The 21,941-nt window shown below is 37.3% G+C and overlaps 1 protein-coding gene across 3 annotated transcripts in view; it reads right to left on the reverse strand.

The window, feature by feature from the left end:
- Nucleotides 1-177: 177 nt before the first annotated feature.
- LOC131573746 (fibroblast growth factor receptor substrate 2) overlaps nucleotides 178-21,941 on the reverse strand; it is a 46,617-nt gene continuing 24,853 nt past the window's right edge. For all 3 annotated transcript variants that reach the window (XM_058827972.1, XM_058827973.1, XM_058827974.1), the window contains 6 exons: nucleotides 15,180-15,285; nucleotides 12,689-12,780; nucleotides 10,655-10,841; nucleotides 7,547-7,705; nucleotides 6,562-6,725; nucleotides 178-4,226 (listed from right to left, as the gene is read on the reverse strand). In XM_058827972.1, the coding sequence (XP_058683955.1) occupies nucleotides 3,276-4,226; nucleotides 6,562-6,725; nucleotides 7,547-7,705; nucleotides 10,655-10,841; nucleotides 12,689-12,754 (1,527 nt within the window). In that variant the 5' untranslated portion in view covers nucleotides 12,755-12,780; nucleotides 15,180-15,285 and the 3' untranslated portion in view covers nucleotides 178-3,275. The remainder of the gene's footprint in view (nucleotides 4,227-6,561; nucleotides 6,726-7,546; nucleotides 7,706-10,654; nucleotides 10,842-12,688; nucleotides 12,781-15,179; nucleotides 15,286-21,941) is intronic.

Raw genomic sequence — 21,941 nt, forward strand, 5'->3', positions numbered from 1 at the left:
GATGAAAAGTAGAACTGATGGAGCTGCTACCATTTTTACAGGACCTAGTTTATGTAAACTTAACATGCCACATTTACTAAAGAAAATGGTTACATATTTCTAATTTCTCAGTCTATACACCTGTGGGCCCAAAATAAATATGATCTAAATACCATGGAGAGATTTCAGTTGAAAACTGAATCCTAGATTACAGACACTAAATCTAACATCACAGCCTTTAAAAGAGACTGAATTGAAAAAATATTTACCAAGTCTCAAAGGGTAAAGTGCATTGCAACTGTATCTACTTCAAGGGGTAGAAAATAAGGAATGCTAAAAATTAGTAGTCTGGGTGACAGGGACTACCCAGCATGTTTGTAGCGTACACAAAACGAGAAAGCATTATCCCACTTGTAAAATGTAACAGGTTAAAAAAGTAGTCCTGGAAAATATGTCAACAGACTTGTTAATATAATTAAGGCTACAGACAGTTGAAATTTCAGTATGTTCTCAATTCTGGGGACCAGAGCTAAGAAAACATTGTGAAACTTGCAACAATGTAAAAAAATTTTCTCAGACCATTCTTTCTATCTGAGACTATTCAGAATAAATGCATAAGAGAGTACCAGAACTAAGGAGGGATATGGCTGGTTGTTGAAATTTCAGCAGGTCACTTATGATCTAGCCAAAGCCTCTGCTTCCCTATTTAGTAGTTAACAATATTATTACTTCCCTGCCTCACAGGTGTGTTTTATGGGTCCAGTTAATTAGTCCAAACTATACAGATGAGGACCATATATTTCCAAGCAGCTAGCTAGATCAAAACAGGCTTGCCTCAAAACACATGCTGAAGCGTTAGTTCAGCTCACAAATTTAAGTGAGCTATATGCTAAGAACAAGAATCACACCAATATTATTAATCCAGTAAGTATTTTGCAATACATGGCAATTTCTCTTCAGTATGGACCAGGAGGTCCATAAGGTGAGGCAACGGCAAAGATGTGACGGAGTAGTTACAGAATCACAGAGTCAGGAGACTTGTGTAAGACCTCTGAGATCACTGAAGCCAACCTATGACCAAACACCACCTTGTCAACCAGACCACAGCACCAACTGCCATGTCCAGTCTTTCCTTGAACATCTCCAGGGACAGGGACTCTACCACCTCCCTGAGCAGCCCATTCCAATGTCTAATCAGCCTTTCTATAAAGAATTTCTTGCTAACATCTACCTGGCACAGCTTAAGCATATGTCCTCTTGTCCTGTCGCTGGCTGACTGGGAGAAGAGAACAATTCCCACCTGTCTGTAACCCTTAAAATGCCTAGCTCTAGGTAGTCTTTACCTTCTTGAGTACCAAGGTCTCCTCAAAAGTCAGTGAGTCTATCCAAGAGTATGCAGAGGCTGACCATGAAATAATTAATAAGGTTTGTTTCTTTTAAATATCTCTTTTAAGTTCCTCACAATGGTCTCAATGACTCCCATTTTTTACTTCAGCAAATTATGTTCTTTGTCCATCTGGTATTTCAGTACCATACAGTCTGTAAAGAATAATGAAAGCCAGAGTGAAAAGGTGGTCTGCTACCACCTAACAGTACAGCAAGAGACATATATTTCAGGTGCTACTACTGCTGCCACTACTAAATGAGAGAAGACCAAAGAAAAAAGTTGTAGGAACAGAAATACACACCAATTTAAGAGACAGAAAATAGTTGCAGTTTGGTATCTATAAAACTTCAATTCAAATATTGCATGGAGACCCTTAATGCTTTTTCAGATCTCCAAATGGCTTTTCTTGCATGTTTTTCCTCACAGTTCAAGGGTTATTTTACATCACACCAGTTCACACAAGTGTCAGTTCCTTTGCAATCACAGGCTCAAGAGCAATCTTTTCTGCTGCTAGTACCAAGGTGCACCTGCAATACTTCCAGAATTCTAACATTATTCAGAGTATTAATAAACAAAATAAAACAAAAAAAAACTTCTAAGGGTGCCTCCGGCATATTCAACAAACATTCTACCTGGATGTACCTGTAACACTGAGCAGCCATCACTGTAACCAAATTCACCAACTGCAAAAGGAAAACAAGTATGCTCATAGATAATACTACCTTCAGATAATTTACTATGTATCTTTTTAAATTAAAGTACACTATCACCTATGGATGCACATTGCTAGAACATACAACTTTCTATAAAGAACTATCAAGTCCAGTACCCTGCCTCCCGTGTAACCTGTGTTTGATGCTTTAGAGGAAGACAATAACTGCATAATAAACCTTTCCAGTTGTGCAATAATGCATGCTGCTGGAGAGCTGGAATATTTCTGTCAGGCATAAAAAAGTAGAACACTGGACGAAGACAACCATTTGACCTTCAAGAGTCTTGCTTTGTCAAATGCAGAGAGTAAGACAAATACATAGATGACCCTGAACAATTAAAGCTATGTACATTACTTTGACTTTTAAAACAAGACATTATGGAACAAATAAAAAGGGAACACACAAATGCAAAGAAAAGAAGGCACACTGAACTAAGAAATAACAAGAGAGCCTTAATTCAAACAGCCCACCTGTGAATTCCTTCACAAAAAACCCCAAAACTTTGATGAGATTAAAATTTTGTCAGATTTCAGAGGGAATTTGATATGTCACTTGGAATTCTATTTTAACGGAAGGAGCTTAAAGCTGTTTTTTGATGTGTTTATAGCTCTGATCAACAACCATCAATGTGTCAAGAAAACTGTCAGGAATTAGAGGCCTTCTTGCCCGTAGACAAAAAAGGTGTGGTGTTTATATTCCTTGAGATGAACCAATATATCTTGTGTATGTCAAACTGAGTGAATTAATGCATTACACACATTTAATTCTGGAGGAACCACTTCAACGAGGAATGAATGTCAGGTATGTATATTGAAAGATTAGGTTTACCTGCTAATAATGCACATATCAAGAGGCTTTAAAAAGTGTTATAAATGCCATTAACGAGTATAGGCACCAGACCAGAATATTTATAAATTCATAACTGACATGTCACTCAGACTCTAATCAATTAAAGAGGCACTGTGAAAGGTGGTGATGCTGCTGTGCAGTAATTACTTCGACTGTAGAATGAAATAGTGTTACCTAAAATGAATACTTGCTCTACATTAATTCCCTTTAGTAAGACAAGTACATGAAGTATGCAGAAAAAGTTCTGTTAGTCTATAAAAGGCGTTAGTGTTAAGAAATGCAAAGTACTCGCATCTTCAATTTTATAAACTTCACAAAAGGTGCAAATGATTCAATGCTCCCCAGGCTCACATAGGCAGATCAGTACTGTTATGTCTAGTTTTCCTAGAAGTACCATCATCTCGGGGCAGTGCTTTTTGCAAGCTTGACATAGCAGCAGTTCTTTCAATGTCTATCACAGCATACAGCTCTGTGCGCCTGGTTGGAGTTTGCGGAAGTGGAGTGGTGGGGGTTTTTGGAGTCTGAGGGTTGTCAGAGTCACTACCACCTTCCAAGTCAACCTGTATATAGTTGAGCTGCCTGTGTTCTAAACTTGGACGCCTAATGTCAAAGTTAAAGACTGTTGGGGTACAGTCCCGACGTCGTGTAAATTCTACTTTATGAGCACTTGCTGGTACTGTTACATTCTCTGTATTGACATAGTTATGCATCAGATCTAGGTTATTGTGGTAGCCATTCAGAGACGGAGTCTTTGGTCCTAAACTGTCATCTTCATCTCTGCTCAGCTTGCGGGCTTCCCAAACAGGAGGCAAGGATGGCAAGTTCTCGTAGTTCAGCAGCGCAGTTCTTCTCTGAGCAGAGTTGTTAATGTTCTGGGTGTCTGAGGTACTGGTTGATGTCAAGCGACCTCTCCTGACCCCTGAGGCACTAGGGATTGATAACCTATTTATATTTTCATACACCAATTTGTTACCAGATGGTGTCTCTCTACGTTCATCACTGTCGTACCCAGTGTCCCATTCAGTGTTGTTTGTGCTGCTGCCACTAACTTGATCTCTCCCAAGTTGTTCCAGTTTCTCTCTTTCCATTAACTGCCTTTGAACAGGTGTTGGTCCTAAAACAAACTTCACTCCTTCAGGCTCCAGGAGAACCTGAGCATCTCTGTCATCAGTACACATCTGATCTTCTTTCACTTTAGTTGTTTCAGTGTTTGAAAGCTTTGATTCCAGTGGCACATGCACACTTGATCGACTTTTTCTTTCCTCTTGTACTCCAGTAGTGTTTACGTAAGTGTGCACCTAAAAGGGAAAGAAAAAAGAAGAAATTCAAACACTATGCCTTCTCCCCCCATCCAAATTTATTAGCTTCTTAGCTCCCCACTTTTCTAATCAAAATATAAAGAAAAACTTGTGATGGCAGGTGTTTAAGAGCAAAAGTCACCTCTCTTGCATTTTGCTGAACTGTAGTCAGCTTTAGGTTTTTTCCCTGAATTTTTGTTATTAGTTATGTTAATGTTCCTCTAGCGGAAAAACAGAATTCATATCTTATGCCGATAATTATTTTTATCTGATGTTTTATCTGAGTTGTGCTCTAGTTCTAGAGATTGACTGCAATCAAGGCTACCTTGGGCTGCTCTAACTTAGCTTGTTACTTTACCTGGGCAGATCACTGAGAGCTCTACTTTGTTGTCCCTTACCAGTGGCCAGCAATTACTTTGGCTAAGTTTATGTTCATAACTTCCACACTGCAAGGAAATCTACTGTCCATACAAGGAATAAAGAAAACCCCAACCAAAAAGTAAACCACAGAGAGGCCTAAGAAGACCCTTGTTCTCTTGCCTTGTGCACTACTCCAGGAACAAAAAGAGAGGTTGTGCCTACAGGAAGAGCTATCCATTCTTTTTTCGAGAACCAACAGCTTCCTAAGAACACGAACTCAAGTAAAAAAGTACACAATTCCATATGAAGTGTGGCGCTCAGAATTAAAAAGAAGCAGGAATTGGCACCATATGTTACTAAGAAAGGCAGAAATACACTTCTAGGTTATATTCCTTCAATTTCCACAATGGATCAATACAAGGCTGAATGGGAAAGACTGGATTCCTTCTCTAAATTTTAATTCTATGTCTGGATACCCAAACAGCAAAAGTAGGATTTTACAGCACAGTCATGTAGTTTGCCAACCTCTCTGTCAAGCTCTGCAAGCTGAAGTGTCATTTACCAGCTCACTTGACTCCTCCACTGATTTTTCAAACTCACTTACTAGTCAGTAACTCCAACGGTAACACCTGAGCTCTTCTGTGAGGGCTCCTAAAAAATCCTTTCCCACAAGATAGCTCACAGCACTCTGCTCTGGCTACCTTCTCTGGTTTCCAGCACTGTTTCTTGTCACACATGAAAGTCTTCCTAAACCACATGACATTCTTAAACTTGACTGTCATTTTCATCAGCAACCTGAATGATGAGCAAGAACATACCCTGACAGTTTCCAGTCTATCCGGACTGGTAGGGTTTCCAGAGAAAGGGATCTCAGCAGTCCGGAGAACTGACTTCATAGAAACCTTATGAAGTTCAGCAACAGCAAATACAAAATCCAGTGCTTAGTATGAAATAACACCAACAATACAGGCTAGATACCAACTGCTTGAAAACAGCCTTGCAGCAAAACTTCAGAGGTCCAAGTGGATGGTAAGTTGAATTTGAGTCAGCAGTCTGCTCTTGCAGCAATGAAAACCAAACATGCACTGGTTTGTGTTAGCAATAGAACAGCCAGTAAGTAAAGCAAAGTTACTATTACCATCAGTTCAGCTCTCACGAGACTAAACCTGAGCTCCAGAATACAAGACAGACAGAACCATACTGAGGTAAGTCCAGTGGGGGGCCATGACTAGAGAGGAGCTGGAGCACATGACACGCAAGGAGAAAATGAGGACATCATCTTAGTCCCATTTTAAGACAAGGCAGGGAACCACCTAATAGCTGTTTTCAACTACCTAACAGATAAAGCAAAGACAGAGCCAGACCCTTTTTGGGGATGTTCAGCAAAAGGCCAAGGGACAGCCAACACCAGATGTAACAGGTAAAAATCTCATAACATATTAAAGAGAAATGATTTCACAGCAAAAGTGATTAAACACTGGAACACATGGCTGAGATTCTGTGGAATTCCTTTGTAGTATTCAAAACATGACCAGGACAAGGCTCTGTGCAGCTGTCTCCAACTTAAAACTCTGACCTAGACAAATGGAGATCCCTTCTAACCTAAATTATTCCATGAATTCTATTTGACAAATAGAAGACTTACATATAAAGAAGCTTTTTGACCAGGATCTCTCATTATAATGTACAATTACTCATGTTTAAAAATAATTACTGAAATTTTTGAAAAGAGTGTAACGCAAACACATACTGTCTGTATCTTTACTTTTTTATTAAATATTAATTCCTCAGCAAGCCATTCTATGAAGTATCATTTTAAAGAGGCTAGTCAAACACTTTTCTGAGGTAGTTAAAATACTGTAGGAATACATTACACCTGATACTGAGAAATGCAAGTGAAAGCCTACAGAATAATCATTAGAAAAATCTTAAGTGATGTAGAAGCTAAGTTGAACAAAGGGAAAAAAACACCCACTTGCTCCTCTGCTACAAGTAAAGGATGTGTTGATTCTTCACCGACAGAGGGGAGGCGTGCGCTGCCGACAGAAGGATGTCTGCTGGAAGGGTGTGATGAAGCATCTCCAAAAGACGGGTATCTGGGATAGCCATTGGGTAAACTTTGTGCATTGAACCCAGGAGCTGATTCAATTAGAAAATAACCAAAACCATATTAAAATAGAACATTTTACTGTATATGAATAAGATACTTTAGATATAAAGCCTAATTTTCAAAAGAGAAAGTAAAATATGTAAAACCATATTAAATATTCACAAAGCTCAAATTTGCTTGCAGGAAGGAAATGGAAAACAGAACAGCATCCCAGTATATACTAGAACACATTTCTGAAACAACCACTGAAAGTTAGGTGTATTACACACCCAGTAAACGCCCTCCAACTTCTCTTTCCCCCATTAACATCTCTCTCTCCCTGACAAGCAGAGACCCCCTACCTAAGCTTCCATTTCTCTGAAATCATCAATAAACTGGAATTCCTAGTTTCAAATACCAAGTCATCTGCCTGAGATTTCAAAAATACCAGAAAATCTTAGGTAAATACTTCACTCACCCATTCATCTACTCAGAGTAAAAGAAACATATTCCAAACTAACTGCACATGTGATTTAAACAGTATTATTTTCCCCTAATAAAAAGTTTGAAACATTGCCCTAAATTAACATTTCTCTGAAATGCTACAGGTAAAGCATGGTAATACATCATAAAGCAATTCAATAAGCATATTTGTAAGTGTTCTTATGCAACAACTAAGTTCCCAAAACTTTTTTCTTGAAGATAATCCTCAGCAATTACCTCAAGAGAATGCACTACTTGTAATTAGCCTCTTAGCTTTAAATTAGCTTTCCTTTTAATTACTTAAAGATTAAATTCAAATCAAATGCTGTTTTCAGCTAAGAACCACATTAAATTCAGGTATGTCATCTGACAGTAGAACCATCCTTACTGGTAGGTGTTCGAGGGGTTCTTGGTACTTCCAAATCAGTTTGATGATTATTCCTTTCTACTACTGGTTCTTCTACCACATTTATGCTATTATTCTGCATTATCTCTTGTAACATGTTAAACAGCTCTTCTGCCCGGGCACACTTAAAGGCAAAGATTCCTATAAACACACCAAAAAAAAAAAATCCTGTTACTCAGAAACATGCCTTAAAATATATATAACTTTAAAGAAATAGAACTGGAATCCACATAATGAATACCTGTTAAAGAAGCAAAAGTTTTATTGCACCAAAACACACAAAATTACTGTGACAACCTTTGAAGTGGTTATCTAATAGAAGAATAAGGTTCCCATGCACCAAAAGTTAAATTAGAACAGAAAACTGATTCAGCTAGGAGCAAAACTAGGTTTTGAGTGCTAAATGAGGGGGAAAAACCCAAGAATTTTCTTTTTTCTTTTTTTTTTTTAAAGCTGATGAAAAGGATACCTGTTAAATAAATATATACTTAAAAAACATTAAATGAAATTACAGCAGTGTGACTGAGTTGTATTTCCTAAATCATATTTCTATTAAATTACTATAAAAATAAGATACCTGCACAACAGAAAAGGATTTAAACACTGGGTAAAAATTTAGTTTCTTTTAAGAAAACTAAAATGAAAAGCTAGTAAGACAAACTGTGTGGAACAGACAGTAACAAACTAATTGATTTAGGCTAAAGGATAGACACAGAACACAAAGTTAGCAGCAATACCATGTATTTTGTGTGTGTATTGTGCCACTTTGCCTTTGAACAGCAGGGAGTTTCCCAACTTACCCTCACCAGCAAAGTCGCAGCTTTGGATTATTCTTCCATTGAAAGCATGAAGTTAAAGTTGACACGCTTGTTAAACGTGGGTGAAGGTGCTCATTTTTTAAACTGAGTACTACAATCTTAAAACACTCTTTACTGAAAACTACCTACCTATAGAACCACTTCTGTAAGTGCAGTTATGTGAATGCACTGGCAATTACTATCATCATATATTCATTTAGGGATGCAGAGCTGTGACAGATCAGAACCACCAGAAATGCTTCACATGGCAGAAGTGCACACAACCCCAGCTGGGAATACCCCAAATGGGCTATGAGGAACAATAATAATATGAGCTACTAATAAGCAGCTGCTGCTCAGAATAAGCTTCATGTTTGCAACACTGCAGCTATAGAGATTCTACTATTACATGTCCCTGACCCTTAATCCAGCCACGTTTAATATTTTGTATATTTCTGAATACTTACACTGGATATTAAAATCTTAATGGACAAAAAAATTTTTAAAAAAGCTCCCAGCACGTTTCTGAGAAATTCAGCTGCCTTTAAATATATTCGTATTAAATACAATGTGATCTGTCACACAACATGGTGACATACCAGCTTTTCCAATTTATATTCAGAAATATCTGTTAGATGGGCCCCTAAGACATGTCTGCAAGGTTTTTAATTCCTAGTACAAACTCAATGATTCACCATCATTGCTTCTCACAACTTATCAATAGAAATAACTTGATATTAAAGGAAAAACAGAAAGAAAAATACTGACTAATGTAAGAAGTTTCTAGGCAGTACTCAGAGAATTCTCAAATGAAAAACTTCTTGGTCATCCCATGAAGTAAAGATGAAGTTTTGCAACTGTGCCCACAAAACCCACTGTGGGTCACAGGAACAATGTTCCATTGCAAAAGGGCAGCAGAGAACATTTTCTGACAGATTTCTTTGTCCTCAATATTTACAGTATTTTAATATTACATAAGGAAGGCAAGAAGCAAAAGAGGGAGGAAAGGGTTGCTGCTTACACAGCCTGCTTAATCTTGTTTGTAAAAAACAAAAAAGAAAAATTAGAAGGAAAGCAGAGATGCTAATTAGACTTGGTGTAAGATTTTGCAGACTTGCTAATAGACTGTAGAGAACTACCTTCAAATTAGTATTTTGAATTAAGTATTATTAGTACATTCAGAAGCAGTAAATTAAATCTGCAAAACCCATTAAAGTGATGATCTTCAAAACTTTAAAAAAAAGTTTATTACTTTAAGAATTATGAAAATTTAGTTTAGTATGGAGTATACTTCAATGTTTGAAAATATCTCCACTTCTCATTAGGAGATGAGCTGAGTGTGCCTTTTAGACTACCATTAAAAAAACCTGTCTTCCTTTACCTCTGCTTAGACAATGAATATTGACTAGGTTTATTTATGATCCAGTTCTGACTTTTTAACAGTGAAATTAAAAAACAAAACCTGCAATTTCTCAATGACTAAAATTATTGATAATAACACTGGTAAATGACAAAAATCCTAAAGAATGCTGGAACTTAATTTCAAAATATGAATGCATATGAATTCCAACTGCACACAGCTATTTCACAGTAGGAGGATGCAAAATGAGGCTGAGAGCTCAACAGAAACAGCTGTTTCCTTGGGGACTGCTGCAGGGAAGAGAGAAACACCTGGATGTTCTCAGAGGAAGCCAACCTTGGCCCAGGCAGGCATGGTCTGGGTACTGGAAAGGTAACCATGAAAGCCACTCAAAAAATAACTGAGCATAGCTGAAGTATATACACCTCATACAAAAACGTCAAAATTTGAGAATTATGTCATTGATATTATTGAAAGTGATATTTGCTTTAGGAAGAGAATGAAACACAGGTGTGTTTCTCAAGACAATAATAAGGTGGGGACGTCCTGTTCATATCAGTGCTCCAGGCTTTTAAAATCTTAAAAACAGAGAATTGTCTGAATTCTAAGGAGATTCCTCCACAGTTTCAGATTCTACTGCCTCCCCCTGGAAGTCAAGTCAGCTTCTGAGGCAGGACAATTTCCACCTCCTTAGATGACCAAAAGAATACTCACATAGAAGCTTGAAGTCCTCCAGACCTATAAATGCCAAAACCTACATGCAACCCAAATCCTCATTCTACCAGAAGACCATTCTTCATAAAGTAATTTTTTTCCAGAAACCACATTCACATACAGCACTATAGCCTTCACAACTCTTGCCAAAGCACTGGCAAATATCTTCCAACATCAAATAAACTTCCAAAAATGTTTATATGCAACATTTCCACATACCTTGTCCAGTTTGACACCTTCGACCGCTTTCAAAAGAGAAAAGATTTGAGTCATAGCCATAGCGACGGAGACAGAGGTAGTGCCATTTTACAGAGTCCCTTTTACGGGTGTACAAAATTAGTTCTGTATCTGTAAGTTCCATTATGCCAGAACCCAGTTCATTACCATCATCATCCACATTAATAACCTATAAAAAAGAAATTAAAAGCATTAGGTAATTACTCTTTTGAGAAACAACACCACTTTTAATAATCTTAATGCCCGACTGGTAAACTCCTTCTGTATTAGTTACAATCCTTGAAGTGAACATTTAAAAAAAACAAAAAAATAACTCAGCAAACTAGTTTCTGTGCTACCCTAACCCAGAATTTTAAAAATTCATAAAATACTTATTTAGAAACAATACAAATGAGGCTGCCTAACATTACTGTAAAATCTGATGAAAAATTTAAAGCAGAAGAGATCTGGAAGTTAAATATTTTTTTTTTAAACTGGCTTTATGTACATATTCTAGTATTCCCACATGGATATGGCATACCTCAGATAATGGAATCTTTCAGAGCCCCATTTCTAAAAAAAAAAAAAAAAAATATTTGCTTTGTCATATAACCCCACTTACAGTTGGGAAAAGGAATGAAAAAGGGTAAGTGGCTCCAAGATGTGAAGATTGGCTCCTTCGCATACATGTATAGCCTTACACTGTGCTGAATCACCCAACAGTTTTAGATATTTTGCTGCCTTTTAAAAGTCAACAAATAATTAAAATACCTTATAGTTATCTTGTGTGAAAAGATGCATATAAAGTTAAACTCTTGTTCTTTCTGCTTTTAAGCCAGTTTTGAGGTCATCCTTTATAGAATTTGGACGGTATATATTTCCCCTCTATTTTACCTTACAATGCTGCTTTTAGTGCGATTCTTTCTTCATCAATAAAAAAGCTACCAAAAAAATTTCCCCACAGAATTAATGCTACTCCCTAAAATTATTCCCTAGAAATACATTTTCAACTTGAAATCTAGTCAATTGAAAAAAATTAAGAATTGTTTCATCCGCCTGTGAGGCTTATGCCCATTTTCCTCATTTTGTAGATTACATTCATTCGTCTCTCCCTCCCCCACCTCCCCAGCCCCGCTGCTAAACAAACAATAGAGAAATCTACAAGGAGAAAAATAGGAACTAGTTACACAAAGTGATGCATAAAGAGCAGGAAAACAGAAAAATATTTTATTTTTCTGCTTTCTTAACTGATAATATTAAACATTTCAATAAATTCCCATGGCTGTAAAGCTCACTTCATTGCTGCCCTCAGGCAGTATGTGAATCAATTTTCATTATGGAAGCATTACATTCCTTTGTCAACTCACAGAGACAGTTTGGAGCACAGAAGCAAATCTGACTTATGTGACCTATGCAAAGGTATGTTGACTTACAGTCACTGAATTCAGCTGCTTCATGCTTAGCACGTCAAGCACACGAACGAGTGTTTGCAAGCTTATAAATTCCAGAGATATATGAGACATAAGGGCACTTAGAAATAAAATTTCTCCACATAAAGGACAAAAGTTTTCAAAATGCATAATCAATAGTGATCTTCAAGTAAAATCAGCAGTCTTGAAATTTTCTATTCATGACCCCACATTCAGGTTCATAATCACACTTCCCCAAAAGCTATTTATATTCCCTTATGCTAAGGACTCCTTTCCTAACTTAACCTTCCAAAGGCAACAATATTTACTTGGGCTCTACCAACTGAAATGGAGGTGGATGAGAATCACAAGACTTCTTCCCTTTCCTAAAGATCAAAACTCTCCTAAAAAGCCTACCCTGTCTACAGAATTCCTGTCACCGCTGATAAGAGAGGGTTTCTCAAAGGTGCAAGAGAAACCTGTAGCTACAGGCACCTGCAACTCTGCAATGTTTCAGCTGTGTAGAAATTTACACTCAATTTTCATTACTTTTTTTTTTTAATCACAGACCTAGTCTGTAAGAAAAAAAAAACAAAATAGTTCACAGCACATCACACCAGCTGCATACCTTAAACTTGTTTCGTTGGTTATCTGGGACAGTTTCTTTATCTGGACAGCTACAACAGCTACCCATGACTTCTTTAGAAGACCATCTGATCTCTAAAGGAGAAAAAAAACCCAACCAACAAAATGATCATTTAGTTGAAGTAAAAATGAAGTAACATCAACAAACAACTCAATGCAAATTACTCTGACATACAATTCTTCATGATGAATCTTCCAGTCACATGTAATAAAAAAATCAACATAGATACTACAAATATGATAGTTAATTTAGATTTGATAGTATGAAGTGGCAACACTGAGCTGGTGAAGTCCTACCAATAACTCAACTTGAGGTTACTACCAAACAGACTCATTTGATTTCTCACCTTAATTCCCATGGTAGCAGCTTGGGGGAAAACAAAACCCAGCCACTTACAGTGTGAGATTTTCACCTCAGGCTTTTACACAAGGCTGCTATCTGGATTCCAGTTCCATCTAAATGAGCACTCCCCGATTCAGGAGCACTGCACTAGAGATGCCCCTAGAAGCTCTGGGCTGTAGCAGGTTACCAGGCACAGGCAACACAAAGAGCCCATATGGCAATCCTGAAAGGCTGCCCTGGCTTTGGCAGCTCCAGGGTGGAGGCGTTCAGGCCTGCAGGCAGCCCTGTGCTGGCAGCCACGCAGTGAGGCTCTGTGCTTCCAATTTTGAATACTTCCCATATTGCAGTGTATATCAAACTATGTAATCAAAGATAAGGGAAGGGAAAAAACCCACATTCAACACAAATATTTTAAAACTTGGGTATTTTTTTTATTTCTATTAAGTTCCATTTGGATTAAATTGTGTTACACATTTGTTTAAAAATGGTAAAATATTCAAGTAACACTGAACAGCATGGCTAAAGTAAAGAAACAAAAACTAAACACCTTGATATTTTTGGTATTTTCATTTAAAGATTTCTGTGTGTATGACAGAACTTTCACAAACCAGTATGATAAAATATTAACAGAATGAAGTCAAGCAACTTGCTGTTTGACCCTCTATCACCATGAAAAAGGGGTTAAGTCTCATATTTCTTAAATACAAGAAAGTCTGACAAAAGAAAACTTAACCTATTTACATCATATTTATACTAGATAAGAAGTAAAATTTCCAGTACACAAATGAAAAATGGGGCAAAATCCTGGAAGAGAGCTATTAAGTCAACAAATGATACAACATTAGAAATCAAGAAGAAAGGAGACTGAATGGCTTGATAAGTTTTCCTGACTAGAGGGAAAAAAATCCAGTGTCATCTCAAGAAAACCATTACTTGGTTTCTAGATAGGCATTTGTATCAGCATGCAGCAGTAGTATCCATGTAGCACTTCAGTCTGCTAAGGGATAAGGTGCAAAGAATACAATGAAAAGCAGCTAACTCTTCCACTTTTCTTGATAAGAAAAGCCACTCAAAAGAGATACTCCTACTCTAGAGATTGTATCAATCAGCCACCAAGAACCCCCTGCAGAGGTAACAACACTGCTCCAATTAATCCAGTCATAAAGAACCAAAATACCAGTCACCTAACCAAAATCATAGATTCTTTAATGTCATTTCTGGCCATAACATAAAAACATGCATTATATTGACAAAGGTTTTTTCCCCAACTCAAAATGAAACTGGGGGTTACTTGTTTGCTTCTACTGCTGCAGAGAGAAGCTATGCTACACACAACAATTTTTTTTTTTTTTTTTTTTCATTGTGAAGTTTTGAAATTTTTATAGTAGCAGAAGTCATAGTAGTAGTAGTTGTTCCTCTTCTATTTAGAAAGGGAGATACAGGTAATAACACCTGTTCCTGGTTTCCTGCTCTGGCACCCCTCAGTGCACCACTACAGTAATGTTCAGATGTTGTTCTTGTCAGGCTACTGCCACTGTGCTATTTAGCCTGAGAATCCCCTGCTATGAAGAGCAACAGGTGACAACAGCCTCAATGCAGATTAACAGTGAACACTCTGGTCCATACAACATAGTTGCATATGCCTCTAGCAGCCTTCAGGCACAAATGCATGCATTTAAGGCCCAGACTTAGACCTCCTCTGATGTTTTGCAGTGCAAACAGAACTACTTAGTTGCATGCTGTTAGTATCAGACTTTCTATGCATTCAGCATGAAATACTGATCAAGTCTGTTGAAGACACAGCCTGCTTCTTTAAAAAAAAACTTATTAAAAAACCCAGAACTTAAAATGCAAAGCACTTTGGAGAAAAAAAAAAAAAATCACTGGAGTTGCAAGAAGAAAGCTGTAGTATATGAAGATATTTGAAGGACAGCCTCTGTACAACAGGAACAACAAAGAAACGGTATGTAATCAAGAATCATACAGGCTTTTTATTTTGTCTCAAGTATGTTCTAAGATTGATATTTTGGAAAACCAAGAACTGAAATGCTGCTTCAAAAGGAGATGTGAACCTAGGCTATGAGGAAGAAATTGAACAGGTAGGGAGCTGTCAGAATTAAAAATCACTCACCTAGATTTGGCCATTAATACTCCCAGCCTCTGCTGCAGCATCAGGGCTTCTGTCATACTCAAAGTGTCATGCTGTCTTGTCACAGAACTAATCATTGGACCTAGAACTAGAAGGGTACATAAAAATGTCAAACTTTTTTCTTGCTTTTAAGATGCCAGTTAGTAAATTAACAAAAATACATGCTTTTGTTTATAATTATTTTGTGACTATTATGTCAAGCAAGGTCTTCATGATGTTTTAGATGACTGATGTCTGAGTTGCCCTGGCATTCCAAAGCCTTGAAAGAAAACCCAGCATTCGTTTCTGCAGCATAGCCTGTCACACTGGGGACTCCATTCATTCTCCACTCACTGCATACCCAATTCAGTGTGGAAATGACAGATGTGAAGCTCCCATTATCCTCAGTGCATACCAACCCAACCCAACTCAAACCACAGTGGACAAACAGAAGAACATGTACAAATCACTCTATTTAACTCCCTCTTGCTTATCCTACTGAACATACACAAATGCTGACCTGTATGGCTAACATATCACCCTTTCTCTGCTTCCCTCATGATTCTTACTCCATGACATCAACCATAAATTGCTTGCTTTTACTCCCCCACCTCCTGGATTATTCTCACACTAGCTATCCACTCACATTTAACACTAAAAGCTAATTGCTGTTCCCATCACAGTAACAGCTGGCAGTCTCTGTTCACTGTTTGCAAAATTGCCGAACAAGCACTTGATGTTTCCTTTGATGCTGTTTATTAAACTCAATAAAAGTGCTAATTTCTCAGAATAATACTTTATTATTAGTCTTCCTTAACAGTCTTTCAGAATGTCTATGCAAACTTCTTTGAGACCACTGCAGCTTTGCTTATAAATTTTTTGCTGCAATTCTTTGTATTCATCAGCTGCCCCCTGTGTTGCCCCTGCATTAAAATCATCTTGGCAAACCAAAGCCCTCTGCATTTTTTGCATAATATCACATGTAATGTAGTCCCAATTTCATCCTAGGTCCTAGGCATGACTATACCAGTTGCAGAACCCTCTTAATTGTGAGGGGATTGAGCAAGAGATTATCAGAAATTCAACACCAGCAAATGCAAAAATAACACTCCTAGCAAAGGAGCTGTATCTGTTAGGAAAGATCAGTCACACAGTCATGCAGTCCAATGGAAACTCTAGCTGGACAGCTATCATAAAGCAAACGAAACATAACTGTTTGGAAAGACTTTAAAGCGCCAAACCAAAAATACAATTCTATTGTATGAATCCATAGTGCAGTACATCCACAGATGTAGTAATGTATGCCATCAGGCCTCTGCTTTTACTCTCTCAAAAAAAGACAGAGTAAAAGCAGAAATATGCTTCTTAGATGGCTCAGCCTGAAAAAAGAGAGCACACATAGCAGAAAATATGGGTACAAAATTACAGGAGACAAGGAGAAGATAAATAAAGCACAATTATTTTCAAAATGCAACCATTAGGAAACAGCAGTTGACATTATTAAAGGAGGGTTCAAACACACAAAAATTCATTTTTGCACATAGTCTGTAGCTAAACTTTGTGACCTGCAATGTCTTGTGGGAATGAGTTCCAAAATTTTAAAGATTCAGAAAGTAATTGGACAAATGCAAGCTCCATGAAGAACTTTTAAAACCCAAAGCTGTTGTATCTGGCTCTAAAAGTCTCTAAGGTGCATACTTAGAAGGGTCTTAAGGAATGATCATAAAATGTTCCTTCTTATTGCTCCCTTCCCTACATATTTACTGCTGGCTATCAATTTACTATTTACCGTCAGAACAAGATACTGGACAAACTGATACTTGAAGTGGGACCCAATATAGCCATTCCAATTAGCATACATGGATTACATCAACTCAGCATAAATTTGTGAACGCTCTGCCATAAGACATTAAAAAAAAGAAATAAATAACAACTTAACTTGAAACTAAACCCTAGATTTTACAAAGGTACTTTTCAAAAAGTAAACTTATTGAACTGCTTGACAGAGATGCACTTTTGCATACAGTTGTGTACCTATCCCTCTGCAAGCTCAAGCTTTGGTTATAGGATGGCCCTATCCAATCTAGCTGGTATGATTAAACTGCGATTTTGGTCAGGTTAGATTTCTGATGGCTTGGCATACCAAACCAGCTAGCAGAGAGTCTGGGAAGTGCCAGAGCCCGCTCGGGACAGAATCACAGCCTTAGTCACATCTACCCAGTTTTCAGAAAAATTAGCCACTTCACAACTGGGATTGAAGTTTACCATATTCCCTGCTAAAATTTTCAGAACAGGAGAATGGAAAGAGGGAGCAGAAAACCTGATCCACCCACTCTGGTGAAATCTTAGGAGATAATCATGAGAAAAATAATTAAAATTAAAATGTTCATAGGCAAGCTATCCTAATGCAGTTATGCTTGCACTGGTCTTTACCTTGGTCTTTTTCTAGCACAGTTTTAAACCTTTTACATGGTTAGGCTACCTAAAGTAGACTAGCCTATTTCAGTTACCTAAGAATGATTATTAAACAATCTAAACAGAGTTTTATAATTAAAGAAAGCACACAAACTTGCAGCACCTAACTTCTTTTAAATGTAAAGCATTAACAAAATTCTCCAAACAGTTGCTTGCAATTACAAATTGCCTATTTACAGTTCGGGACTTTCTTAAATTTTCCCAGATTGCAAAACATTTACCCAAACTTAAACACACAAGAAGAAGTAGACATTTCCACAGTCACAACCCTAAGTTATGTCTACAATGTCAAATTTAGTAGCTATAATTTCCCATTCACAAACTATCAGTGGTGGTTGGGTGCAGTCATGCAAGGAGGGGGAAAGGGATGGAGAGTATTTTCTGTTTCTCCCCAGCACATTCATTACTGCATTGCAAGGTAAAAATCCCAGGCAAGACAAACCAGGACCAGCACTCATCTAAACCTGCTGTAACTTCACTAAGATGTATACTTGGCTTTGTGAATTAAAAACAGACTAAGCAGGGCCAACAAGTTATGCTAATCTCTCAGAAGTCGAGGAACACAAGGCATCAGTGTAAACAAGAGCAGATACTTTAAAAAGAACAACACAGTCAAAAGTTTGTAGGTACTCTAACATTTGCAATTCTGCAGCCTCCCCAGGCTGGGACTGATCCGAACAAGGCGTGTGCTCCCTTTGCGCAAAAAGGACATGTGGACATGCTGCTATCATACTCCTCATTTGCTCATAGTGACCCCATTAAAGTCAGCTCATGGTTGCAAAGCTGATCTAAAAGCTGGTTTTAACTTAGTTCTGTGTGCTCTGGTTGCAGAATCAAACATTAACTTCAGGTGATAGATTCGCTTTATAATTCCCAAAAGGAAAAAAAAAATAAAAAATAAAAATCTGTACATCAGCAAAAACTGACTTGAATGTTTGGAGACACAACAGACAAAAGATGTGCCAAAGCTGGAATGTTCTCCCATGGAAACACAGGGTTTAATGGCATATGAGTGTTCAGAAGAACAGGGAGAACCCATGAGAAATAATACAGCAAAAGAAGCACAAAATGTTCTCCTTGCCTGCCTACGCCTGCCACCATCATTCAAACCTACTCATCTTCTTTCAGGTGTTCTGGAAGGCTCTTGCCTTGCACAGTCTGACAAACAACAATGTAACAACAATTCACACCCAAGAAGCAAATGCGTTTTGGGAAGAAGGCGTTTTAATAGCAAAGCAAAACTGAACTAAGGTCAGACATAGTCCTTGCCCTTCATCCACTTGGCAACAATTACTAAGAAAATTAATTTTGAAGATGCCTCCGTACCTTAGAAGGATGAAAAAAGAGTACTAACAAACCATAACAGAGTTAAAAACTACAACGAAGGAGAGCCAAGAAGAAACTAAACATGCTGAGAAAGAGTTTGGTGCCGCTGGCTGCAATTAGGGAAAACAAAGTATGAAGGGTTGAGGTGAAGTTGCAGAATCTAGTTTATAACTTTGCTTATGCTAACAGGTGAAGTTTTCCCTCAATATTTTTATTAAATGAGCATGTTGTCAGACTTATGATTAAAACACAGCAATAAATGTACACTCCTTTTCTCTCTTTAGCCCTTTACAAAGGAAAAAAACAAAAACAAAACAACAAAACTGACAGAACCCAAGCTAAACTGTAAAAGCTTTCTGTCTCCAGTGAAAACAAAATTATTGCAACCACACACCAGCTCGAGCAGACCAGCTTGCCATTTCAGTGCAGTGCCCTCAGAGCCCTCTTTGAACACGCCTTGAGGAGGCTGATGCAGATCACACCAGAACTCGCCCTCTCAGCAGCATTCCTTTGCCGGCACCTTCTGCTGCTGCCAACTGCCTGCTCCTCAAACTCACAGGAGACTTTCTTTTTTTCCTTACTCCTGCCTTAACACTCAGATCACTTCACAGCTTGACTTGTTTTGCTATATATGTTTCCACATATTTAGATTCAAAATGAACAGCAACTTTTTTTCATATCTATTAGTGCTATATAAAAACACCCAATATAATTTAATAAAACTAAAATTAAATAAAATGAAACATCAGGAAAAGCAAACTTGGAGCCTTGTTGTTTGCTTAAATTCAGAACTAGCAACTAAGCTTAAAAAGTCATTATGCAAAAATTTGAAACGGTATGCTATTATGAAATTGATTCTCTACAGTTCTCATTAAAAGTTATCATTTCAGCAAAATGCCCAAATTTAGGTGAGATAGTTAAACATTCAAAAGAACACTGTTCAACAGTAATTCCTTAAAAAAACATGCTGGTTCTGACAGAAAAGCTCTTATATTCACCACAATTACCACAGAAGTGAAGATTAAAGACCAGGTCAAATAGCTGAGCTAAGATGAGCAGAGAGAGAACTGCAGCAGTCAGAGCAATGTTGTGCCAACACTAAATACTTTGTGGCGTTTAAGAACAATTTATGTAACACCAATCCTACACCTCTCCACTTTGCTCTAGCATGACATTCTAAGAACAGCATTCCCTTATCCTGAGGTGTGGTACCCCCATACCTTGGCCCGTCCCAAAGCAATATAAGGGGTAATCACCCATCAGGTACTAGGTTGGTACAACTGTTCTATTCAACAATGCACACAGACACACATACACATAGAGCCATAAATGGAGTTTCAAATTTTCATCTCAGAACATTTTGAAAACTCTAGGTCTTTAATGAACACGAATCTTGAACAGGAGCACAAATCTGTTTGCTTCACCATCCCCATTAATCCCTCTGAGGATGTGGGACATTGTTGCTTGTTCTACTCTTTAATCGCTCTCCAAAAAATGAGCCTCTTACTCTAAACTTCCAGAGAAACAAGACTTGTGTTTTACTTGGTATCATTTTTAAAACAACTTACACACATACAAATATTTTTCAATTTCTTAGTAAAAACAATTTCTCCAGATCCACACCACCATATTGTTTTCTGTGAATGTCTGCCAGATTAACTGAATCCTTTTAAAAGAAATAGCAGAACATCAAACTCCAAACCATGACATTAGGTTAAAAAAGCAAGCATTATAAATTATTTTACTCTTGGAAAATGTGACTCTCTTTTAAAACATTCTCTAGGGAATAGCATATACTGAAAGCATCATTTTTACACAACAATATACCAAGAGAAATGGGACTGAAGTTTTAAAAGCTGTGCTATGGAAATGCTTTTTGGATACAGGATCAAGGAGTAAGGCAAAGAGATGGGAAAATATAGTGGAAGGCTACAATAATTAAGTAATGGGGCTGAGGAAGAAGAGAGAATCTAGTTTAATTCTTGAAAAGAAAGCCTGACTTGAAATTGTTTAAATAGTGAGTCAGTTCTCCAATATTGAACAACAAATGCCTCCTACAACTTGAGGCCTGCAGCTCTTGCCAAGTTTTCAAAGTCAGTAAAGTGCCAAATCTTGTAATTAGGTAAATGGCATTGAGTTTATATTTTGTAATATTTTAATCTTTGAAATATTGTTTGTTCAAACATTTCAGGGAGGGTTAAGTTCTGCTTTTATGTTTTTGACATGTTTTACAAACAATTTTCTCATACATTAATAGAAACAACTCTGGAAAGCCTACAAGGTCTTTCTTACTGAAATGTTAAGCAGATTCAGTAAGAAGTTATCAAAACTGAGACCATACCACTGTGTATTTATTACAATAAATAAATAAATAGAATATGTATATAATTTCAGTATGTATTCTCAATATGTACCCTTCTTCATCTGTCCATTGTTGCACTATCAGCAAGTTCTTAGGACTCGGATACAAGGAATCTGGCCTTACCTGAACATCAAGCTTTTATATATGGTTTTTATTTCTCAGAAAACTGACAACCGAATCCTCCCAAGATCTCATTAAAGCTATTAAAAAATAGCTTGCCTTCTTTATTTACAGTTTTTCCATTTTCCACACAGAACTCTTCCCATCTCTTTTGAATGGCTCACAATTTTCTTAGTTCTGTTTACATATTTCCTCAGGTGCTTCTTGTACATTTTTTTCTTCCCACTTTAAGGAGACACTCTAATAATCATTTAAACTTAGCTACCCCATGGCCCCAAATCGTTACATAAAAGGGAAAGTTTAACAACAGCTAGTTACACCTCTAAATTAAAATTATGCAGATTGGTCACTGAAGTAAAATCCAGTCTTAGGGTATCTTTTGTCACTACTGAACTGCATCTGCCAAAATTAGGTTTAAATTAAACTTATTTTCTTTGTATTCTAAGTGAAGAAGCACATAAAAACATTTAGTTAATGTGACT

The sequence above is a fragment of the Poecile atricapillus genome, chromosome Z (assembly GCF_030490865.1).
Source record: "Poecile atricapillus isolate bPoeAtr1 chromosome Z, bPoeAtr1.hap1, whole genome shotgun sequence".
Classification (NCBI taxonomy): Eukaryota; Metazoa; Chordata; class Aves; order Passeriformes; family Paridae; genus Poecile; species Poecile atricapillus.